Here is a 10012-nt window from a genome sequence, read left to right on the forward strand (position 1 = left end):
TTAGGAATTGCGACTATTTTAAGAGACGTATTGTGTTTATATAAAGCAATAGCATGCTTTAATTGATTGAGACAAAGCTTCATAAGAAGATAAATGGGTTTTGAGCAGGATTGTGGATGATTTCACTTTACCCAGTTTTAAGCTTTCAGTGTTTTGGGTATCCAAAACACTAGGGATTTGGGTACGGGGGTACCTAAAACACGGGGATACCCAAATCCCTGTACACCAGTGCCCCGCCCTAAAGCCAGGTAAAAGGCCCTGGGAACGAGATTGGGTCAATGTTGAGAATGTGAGATATCAAGAAATTGAATGATCTTGGAAATGTTTATTGCATCGTCATCAATGCAATATTTTCCCCACATTCCTTCCCTTTCAAAATTGCAACAAAAAGCCTTTGAATTCGACAGATTCGGAATTCGGGCATTTTAAGATCAATAGTGCATTAATCTTCTTTGAAAACTTAGGAACTTTCTTCTCAATAAACAAACTACTAAAAGCAATCAGAAAGTTGTGTTACAACGAGAGAATTGTGCACTGAGGGACAAACCTCGTTTCCCGGGTTTCTCTTCTTTGGAAGACTAGCAAACCTGGGAAAGAAGTTGGCCCTTTTACATGCATGATAGTTTCCTTCGTCGTGCGAGCTTTAAATCAAAATCCCAGACATTATGCACACAAACTACAGATATTGTATTTGACGTCATCAATAACTGTAATATTGATGAGTCATAGGCAAACGACACATATAAAATCGAAATACCCTGCATACTATATAACATTTTGAAATCTGCCAGCATTGCGATGGGGTTCAACATGTGTCTCACATGTTCTCGAAACCTATAATTTTGCAATATTTTCAGAAAAGTTTGAAATTTCAAAGGAATTTTTACCGCCATCAAGTCAATATGCAATAATAATGACATCTGCATCGGTTTTTACTGTGTAAACTGTTCTGGCCATACTCAAGTAAACAGCAGTTGGTAAATGTTAGTCTTGGTTCGCCTGCCTCCAGAGAATTCATGCACCATGTTAGTTTCATTTCGTTCTGGCAACAAAACGCATCCTCTATACAAGATTAATGAACTTTTTCTAATATGCTTGCCTCACGGCTAATTAGCCCTAATTGAACAACGTCGAAGTTTTCGTCATAGTCACCATGTGAGTCCCAACTAAGAGTTTTGCCACGAGTGAACAAAGTTTTCCTTAGAGTATACCACTGATTTTTGCGAAGTTTTAATAATTGTCTGTGGGACATTTTGTCAGGACCTATTCGGTTGAGCTGGTTAATACTAGCTAGAATTGCTGTGTCACTGAAAATGTTTGAGCTATTGTGATTGACAGGCCATTAAATACCATAGGAGGCTTTAAAATTGTCGCTTTTTTTTCATTTTGGAAGCAAAACACATTCCTGTGGGATTGTTTCTAATTTTGGTTCGTAAAACGGAACTGGCCAGAATTGGAGCTCTTATTTACTTAAAAAAAAACGTGTTATTGATGCTAAATCAAAAGCTAAGAATTCGTGATATTAATGGCATTAGTGTTCTGAAATTCCTCTGTTATGTTCTCTTTGTTAAATATTGGCAATAAGTTATTAATGAATGAATTGCATGACGTTAAATCCTTTTGAGAAGGAGAGATCGTCTTAAGGTTGAAATGACAGGCTTGCGTGCTGTATTCTAGATAAAGCTTTTTATCCCTTTATTTTTATAATTATTTTGCCTTTTTTCAAAGCTGAATGCAGAGTGGACGGGCTTCATGGTTAGAAGACGTTTTAAAAGTGCTCAAAAAGTATTCTTCTTTCAGCAGCAAAATACTTTACAAAGGTATGGTGATTTTTTTTTTTTTTTTTTTTTTTTGTCAGTCTTCCGGACATTCTATAATTAAGATAGAGACGTGACTGTGTGAAAAAAAGAATTGAAAAATTGTCATGTTAATTTACTTAACGTCTATAGTCCATAGTTTAATTAAAGGACAAACCACATTGACTTCGCGATTAACAATAGCCGGATTCACATTAGCCCTTCCACTGAAACGACAATAATCTAGATCTGGAAATGAGTAAATTTTTCCATGTTCAGTGTTGAGCCCTCGTTTTCCACATTGCTTCGTCGGATTTTCAAGTGCTCTTGAGTTGTTATTTTGCAGATATACTTCTCCCTCAGTGTGAATGCTTCTACACTTCACGGTTCCAGAGCACTATATTGCTGGTAACTCAAGAATACTAACATTTAATAAGGTATGAGATTATCGGCTGTTATCTGACCTGATTGCCAAGTTGAACGGAGAAAATGCTCCGTTCTCAGTCGGATAGCTCAATCGTTTCTAGAATTTTTCTAATCATCATGTCAAGATTTATCGTTTTTAAAAGTTTGAAAATGTTTCTGGGAGCGGGTTCAGAGCTACCTCAAATTGTGCAAAAAAAATTAGAGTGACTTTTAATCCCTTCCCAGAAATACTTTCAAACTTGGCAAAAAGTATGTTCTAACATGCTAGTTACAATTAGATGATAAAAATGATTGGGGTCTACCAAACTCATTTTGGATTTTTTTTTCTTTTTTTTTTCTTTTGCTAAGAGTACAAAAAAATGGTGTTTTCAACTGTTATGCTGCTTATATAAAGAAAATGACCATTACTATTTTACCAATGATTAGGCGTTTGCTTCATGCCATCATTATAACATCAACTAAAAAAGAGTGGCATAGCATTTTTTGTAGCTCACTCCGGGTATCGCCGGGACGTTATGTAACATCCGGAAAGCATTCTTCCCCCGCATACTGATACCATTCAAAATATAAATAACTGAAAGAAAGCGGCAGATTAAGTAAAGCTTTCGATATTGTGTTTGTTACCAGAAACAAGAACGTTGTCCAGGTAACATTGATAGCAATATAACTGTAGTCATTATGACACAAGTGAAGGCCATTCGTAGAACTGAAGGTGCTTACGATAACAGCCCACCGAGGGCTTGCGGCGTTTTCTGCCGTTTAATCAACAAAGTCCCTCGATGCGTAAAATGGGATAATTTATTCAGAGGAACTGGTTTAAAAACACTTCATTTAACTGTTGCATAGAGATCTAATAATCCTATATTAACATTTACTGCGTCTTTGGTTCATCAGCCTCTAGCTATCTTATGTAAACATTCCTCCTGGCATTCATGTTGAGAGAAACTAGTTATCTCAAATTTTTGTAGACAGTAACTATTGCTCGTTAATTGTAACATGGCGTAAATATGATGATATTGAGTACGTAAGAATTAGTAAATATATCTTTCTAGATGTTTTGGTGTGTTGTATCGCTGTATATTTTTACCAGTTGTGCCGTATTGTAACGAGCCCGTAGGGCGATACTACACGATACTACACGATACTACACACCAAAACATCTAATAAGAGATTTATTATCCAACTGCTGTAGTCAATAAATTTTCAGTGAAAGAGAGAGTGTGACAGGTTTGCGTGCGCGCACCGACCTTTCCGGCAAACAGGTTTTCTACTGTACAAATAACTGTACAATACCGCTGTGTATTTGCACTGTTGTTTGGACGGTATTCGCGACAGTTGGATAATAAGAGCCTTTATTTTAGATATTTAAGAGACTTTATTTTGTGATGTTGAATTTCGTATGCGCAAGATGCCCTGGCGAATATCGTTAACAGTGTTTCTGATTAAAAAAAAAAAAAAAACTGACAGAAAGATAAAGCAAAAAAGACAAAACAAGAAAAAAATCCAACCAAACAGCAACAAGGTGTTGGATATCAATGGAAGGAAATGCTTACAACAGAGGGTTTATTGAAAGCTAGAATCAAACTTCAATTTAAATTAAGTATTCTGCCTTCACATAAACAATACGCTCCTTCCCCCATTTACCCCACTTAGAATGGTTTTCAATTGAGTGTCGCACTGGCCCGGGTTGTTCGAAAGGTGATAACTCTATCCACCGGATAAATCACTATCCACGGATGGCGTTGTTTGTTTTGTTAACACTTATCCACTGGATAGCGATTTATCAGGTGGATAGCGTTAACTAGCCTTCGAACAAATGTGGCCTGAACCATAACCAAAGCAATCACCGCAGCCAATCACAAACGACACAATCAATCAAAACTCCAAGCAAATACATGTATCTGACGGGAAGCGCGTGCGAGCGAGCCACTATTAGTTTTGGTTTTACTTCTGATTGACAAAGAGGCACGAATTTTGTAGGCCACGTTCTTAGCCTAGTAATGCAACCGCAAAGCAAATGCAAATTGCTTTCGACGTTCAAGTGAAATCTGCTCTGTATGGTTCAGTAAACATACGTACATCCTGCGATATTACACTTGATGGAATCCGCCCTTCTTTACCATCAACAGATACGGACTGCAAAGGAAGATGTCTTAAATTGATTTCCACGAGCAGAAGAGAGCGATGAATGAGACAATCCAAACATGCTCTTGCCGTGATGCAGAAAGAGTCTCGCACATCATCTTGATTGCTCTGGTAATGATCGGATCAATAATTGGAAACGGTATAATTTGCCTTTTGCTCGTCCGGTTCAAGTCTCTTCGAACAGTGCCTAATGTCTTAATCGCGAACTTAGCAGTCGTAGACATCCTCAATGCACTGACCAATATGCCTCTCATGATCGTGTGGTACATCTGTAAAGTGCCTTACCTCAAGGGACGACCAATCTCGTGGTTCATCGTCACTTGGTACGTGCTGTTTGTGTATCTGACCGTGTTCAACCTCACCGTTCTAACAATGGATCGTTTCGGAGCCATAGTGCACGGTCTTCGCTACCATTCATGGAAAACTATCAACAAGGCAAAGATAGCAGTGTTGTTTGTTTGGCTCCTAGCAGCTGCCTATACATATGGCATGTTCATATTAGGACTCGACATTGAAGTTGGTGACGCTCCAGTGCTTGTGTACAGGAAACACTATTTGAAGAAATTTGGAAGATATTTTATTATTCCTGGTTACCTGGTTCCGTTCGCTTCGATGCTGATTATGGGAGCTTTCATTAGGCGTTCGGTTCGACGCCATACCAGACGTCTGTCGAATTTCTGTTCTGTGACAAAACAAGTTAAGAGCGACGTGAAGACGGCTGAGACAATCGGTTTGACCGTGTTGGCATTCGTCGCCATGGGTGTTGTGCCGATGTTTTTACACATGGTTTCAAAAAGTCATGGTACATGGCCTCATTTCCTTGCGTTTTTTCTCATGCACTTGAACACTATGGTGAATCCCATCATCTACGCACTAAAGACCCGCAGGTAACTCGTCTTGTGTTCAGTAACCTTTATTAATAAATCCACCACATCCAGTACAAAGTAGCATTTCATGGCCATGTAGTTTTTCTTCCGCCCTCTTACGTTCAGCCTGAAATCGCATAATTCCTCCGCAGCATTTGCTTTTGTCAAGACATGGTGCCCAGGGACCGGATCCTACTTGGAATTTTAAGATGGGGGTGTCACTAGCTCTTCAAATTTCGACACATTTTGAGACCAAATTACGTCATTTTGTACACCCAAATTCCGACGTGGTTGTCTGCACGTCTGAAGATGTAAATCGCGTCTCATTATAAATTTTTTGGGGGTTACTCGTTTTGACGATTCGATTTTTGATCCGACTTAAAAACGTTCGAAGTTGTTTCTGTAAGGAAAATGTTTCTCTATCGATCTTGTGAGGACTGTGAAAGTTATAGTATCGATATTCAACAAGAAATTAATTGTCACTTGTGAGCGATTGTAGATAATTTGTTCCGATTCCATTCAGGGAAGTATACGAACCGTACAGCATGACAACTTTCCAGCAGACCTTCCATGTATTATAATCGATTGAAGTCATTTATTCCTATTATCGTGATACAAACCCGTTAAAACACTCATCTATATTCATCTTAGTAGCTGGCTGATCCAAAAGTCCTAATTCAAATTTTGTAGTAAGGCTTTCATTTTAACACGAAGAGACACTAAATGGAACGACTCATTTGTCGACCATCATCGAACCGGTCTGAATTGATTAAATAGTTAGGATTAAAATGAATGCAAAATTGTACGAAAATGGGCCTCAGGTATAGTTTGAAAATTTACGTAATACTTTGTTGGGGACAAAACTGTGTCCATCTTAGTTATTCGAGTTATTTATTTCAGCTAGCAAAACAAACTTTAATTTGATGTAATGATTTTTATTCATACCCCCCGCAGTTACCGTTGTAAAACGCTGATTGGTTTACGGCATTAGGGCGGTTTTCAATTGAGTGTCGTAAAACCAAAACCAGACCAATAACTGGCCAATTAGACTACTCAACCTGACTCAAACCGTAGCAAAACCAAAACCAAAGTAATTGCCTGATTACTATCGACACTCAACTGAAACCACTCTATATTTGATGTAGATGTTCTAATGCTTTGTACCAACACTTCTTTAACAGGAAAAGAGTCTTGTTTCATGTGCCATCTGACCCTTCAAAGGGTCTAGAAATCGAATTTTCTCGAGCCAATCATAGTACATCTTAAAAGCATCACTTTTTTCCTCACAAACTCCAGTTCTAATGTTTCTGACAGTGAAATTCATTAAGTCCAACGATCAATATGTGATCTAATCTTTCAACAGGTTTCGCAAGGCTCTCTTGCTGTTTGTAAAGGAACCTTTCGGGAAGTCAGAACCAAATATGAGGTCCAGCACCTGGAGAGCAACAAGAAAGTCGACTCACAGGGCAAAAGAACATGAGCGCCAGACAACTTCTCTTTAAAATGGCAAGAAGGGGTGTTCTTTTGATAAAAACCCTTATGAGTAATTACAAAAATAAACGTTTCCCATAAGGTACTAAACAAAGAAATAGCAGAAATGTTATTCTAGTCAAAACTCTCCATTTCCATCCGATCGTCTCTATGTGGAACTCAGTATTTATGGAGATTATGAGCAAACATTGCGACCTTAAGATCAGTAGAGGTTTTAGAAAAAAGAAAGGACTTTCACTCGATGCCTTTGAGTAAAATCAGAAAAGGCGTTTAAATAGAACAATAATTTATTTGACAATTAAGTTGACAGTTAAATGCCTTACATCGCATTTTGTTAGCGAACGGACTTTGGGCGCGATGCCCGACGAGTTTGCCAAGCAGAAAAGTCTCTGAAGAGTCCCTTGGCCGGGACGAAACGAAAGGGCTGCGTAAGACAAGCCATGAACAATGTATTATCACAAATAATTTATTTACATATCTTTAATTCGTTCAATAACCCAATAGCACTAAGAGCGGACAAATTTCTTGACTAGTCACCGAGTACAAAGATAAAATTACGATCAGATTATAGCAAAACTTAAAATTGTATTCAAACTTAAATAAAAACTAAATGACAGATGGCATACAGGGAAGCTGGAGGAACGGAGCCTCACTGAAAAAAACACATATTCTTTAAGGCCTTTCCGAACCATTCCCCGGAATGACTAATTGTGACCAACGTTCTGTTATTGAACAAGTCCGCCGAGGAAAAAAGATGGGGGCTGTACGTTTTACCACAATACCATGCAAGCTTTACACGACCCATAAAGTACAATTAAAGCCATGTTTTGCAATATTTGTAAAATATGCAAAAAAATTCAAGATGGTAAGTTACATAACAGCATAATCAATAGGTTACCAGTGTATCTTGTGTAACTCGGTCGAGCGATTCTGATTCAAAACGCCATTGCAGTCTCAAAACGCAATTGGTTAATACAAATTATAATCACAGGAGACCTATCGTCAAACTCGTGGATTGAGTAATCTAGAGATGAAACATGTTGGTGAACTTGCAGTTACTGGTGTAGTACGTATTTCACTTGTGGAAGTCTGTCGCTTTGGACAATGCTTGGGTTAAAGATACTCGCCCATTTATATCTTTTTTTCACTTGCGTGTTTTCGCGCGTTTAGCGATGCGGACACTCGTGTTTTTTTTTTTTGTGTGGGGATCTCAAACTATGCGCACGGGGCTCTTTAAAAATGCTAGTTTCGGCCCTCCCCCAAATCTACACAAGTGTATTTCACTTGTGGAAGTCTATCGATTTGGACAGTGCTTGGGTTAAATATTATTTCCCATATAAATTTTCTTTTCCCCCGCGTGTTCTCGCACATTAAGCGAGGCAGCACACTTGCGCTTTAGATGTCGGGATCCCAAACTTTGCTTACCTCGCCTTTCAAAGATGCTAGTTTTAGCCCTGTTCCAAATTAAATCTCCAACGTGCATTTAACTTGTGGAAGTCTATCGATTTTTAACCATGTCAATTTACTTTTCCCTTGTCTTTTCTCGCGCGTTTAGCTATGCGGCACACTCGAACTTTTGGTGTCGGGATCTTAAACTAAACTCACTGGGCGTTTTAAACATGCTGCTTTTGGCCCTCTTTTAAATTTACCCATGTGTATTTTTTATTTGTGGGAATCTTTCGGTTTGGACAGTGCTTGGGTAAGAGATTCTCGCCCATATCAAATTTCTTTTCTCTCGTGAGTTCTCGCGCGTTTAGAGATGCGCCATACTCGCGTTTTTGGTGTGAGAATCCCAAACTATGCTTACAGGGCTTTTTAAAAATGCTAGTTTTGGCCCTCCCCCAAATCTACACACGTGCATTTCACTTGTAGAAGTCTATCTATTTGGACAGTGTTTGGGTTGGAGATTCTCGCCCGTATCAACTTTCATCCCCTCTGGGGGGATTGGGTCGAGCATGGATAGAGTATAGACGTGTTTTTGCTAGCTCCGCTCAAAATTCGTATATGGAGGCCTCTACATGGCAGAAAAAGGAGAAAAGTTCAGACGAAAAACTCATGTAGAGAGAACTGGGCCAACTTGGAGAAGTGTATCCAACTCGTCGGAAGAAGAATCCCTTTCACCGTTGGAGAAGAAAGCCAAAGTCAAGTTGCACATGTCTGACACGGTGCAATCGAGCGAAGAAGACGAAACCGCCGCTGCCGTGGAGTTGGCTAATTCTGTAATGCCGAAGCTAGACCTTGTTCTGCAGAAGTTAGACAACATGGAAAAGAAATTGGACATCCTTGAGGGTTTTGTGAAAGTGGTCGATGGAAAGGTTAACAAGTTACAGGATAAAGCTGAGCAGTTTGAAAGCTTCAGCAGGGACGCCACAACAAAACTGAAGGTGTTAGATGAAGGAATGTCGTTCGCAAATACAGAGATAGAAAATTTAAAGAAGAAAGTAAAGCTTCTGGAACAAACTATCCAAGAAAATACAGTAAACACCGAAAACAAATTCAAGGGAAAGATCGAGGCCTTAAGAAACGAGAAGTTGTATATGGAGGTGTATCAAAGACGGGAAAACCTTCGCTTCTACGGCATTGCTGAATCTTTCCACCTCTCAGAAGAAAATGTCAAAGAGGTGTTAATTGGCTTTATACAGAAGGAACTTAACATCAGCGAGGCGGATTCTTTTGAGTATCAACGAGTGCACCGCATTGGCAAGCGCGACCCATCGCAAGAAAAACCAAGACCAATAATCGCACGTTTTTTGCGATACTCCGACAGAGAGCGAGTCATGTCAAGTGCAAGAAAGCTGAAAGGAACTGGTTTCGGAATATCGCCAGACCTTCCGAAAGAAATTGTGGACCGCAGAAAGGAATTAATGCCTAAGTTCAAAAAAGCAAAAGAAGACGGAAAATCGGCGTTCTTCAAAAGATCAGAGCCGGACAAACTTTTTATTGAGGGTATACGAATCTTCTAATTTCTTTGGAACATAAACTCTCTATCTAGGTATTCATAACATGTAAGCCTCATTCACACTTGTTCTTAAAAATGGAGCTGCATGCGTGTCATCTAGTTAGCGCAATGCGTGCAAGACCTATTCCATTAGTAGCGCAATTAACAGCTTTTATCGCTGACTACTGTTTTACATACATGTTCAATTGTAGTTGTAGGTGTTATAAATGTTTTTCTTTTGTTTCTTTTTCCTTTTCAATATTAATTAGTTTTACCTTTTTCTTGTTCAAGAGACATGCAAATTTTTTCATTAGCTCATCTACTAAAGATTACTATCTCATTCTCTGCAA

The 10012-nt window shown here is 38.9% G+C and overlaps 2 protein-coding genes across 3 annotated transcripts; both read left to right on the forward strand.

The window, feature by feature from the left end:
• Positions 1 to 1355: 1355 nt before the first annotated feature.
• LOC110055665 (trace amine-associated receptor 6-like) lies at positions 1356 to 7347 on the forward strand. 2 transcript variants are annotated; one of them, XM_020762058.2, is made up of 3 exons: positions 1356 to 2233; positions 4352 to 5254; positions 6597 to 7347. In XM_020762058.2, the coding sequence occupies exons 2-3, from the start codon at positions 4407 to 4409 to the stop codon at positions 6733 to 6735; spliced, it is 987 nt and encodes a 328-aa protein (XP_020617717.1). In that variant the 5' UTR covers positions 1356 to 2233; positions 4352 to 4406; the 3' UTR covers positions 6736 to 7347. The 2 variants fall into 2 exon arrangements, with proteins under 2 accessions (XP_020617717.1, XP_020617709.1); XM_020762050.2 differs by lacking the exon at positions 1356 to 2233 and having other exon boundaries at positions 4003 to 5254.
• A 1338-nt stretch (positions 7348 to 8685) lies between these two features.
• On the forward strand, positions 8686 to 10012 carry LOC149117083 (uncharacterized). Its single transcript, XM_089282765.1, has one exon. It carries the CDS (start codon positions 8743 to 8745, stop codon positions 9685 to 9687), a length of 945 nt encoding a protein of 314 aa, XP_089138891.1. The 5' UTR covers positions 8686 to 8742; the 3' UTR covers positions 9688 to 10012.

This window comes from Orbicella faveolata, unplaced genomic scaffold, assembly GCF_042242905.1.
Source record: "Orbicella faveolata isolate gen_17 unplaced genomic scaffold, um_ofav_v1 contig_12, whole genome shotgun sequence".
NCBI lineage: Eukaryota > Metazoa > Cnidaria > Anthozoa > Scleractinia > Merulinidae > Orbicella > Orbicella faveolata.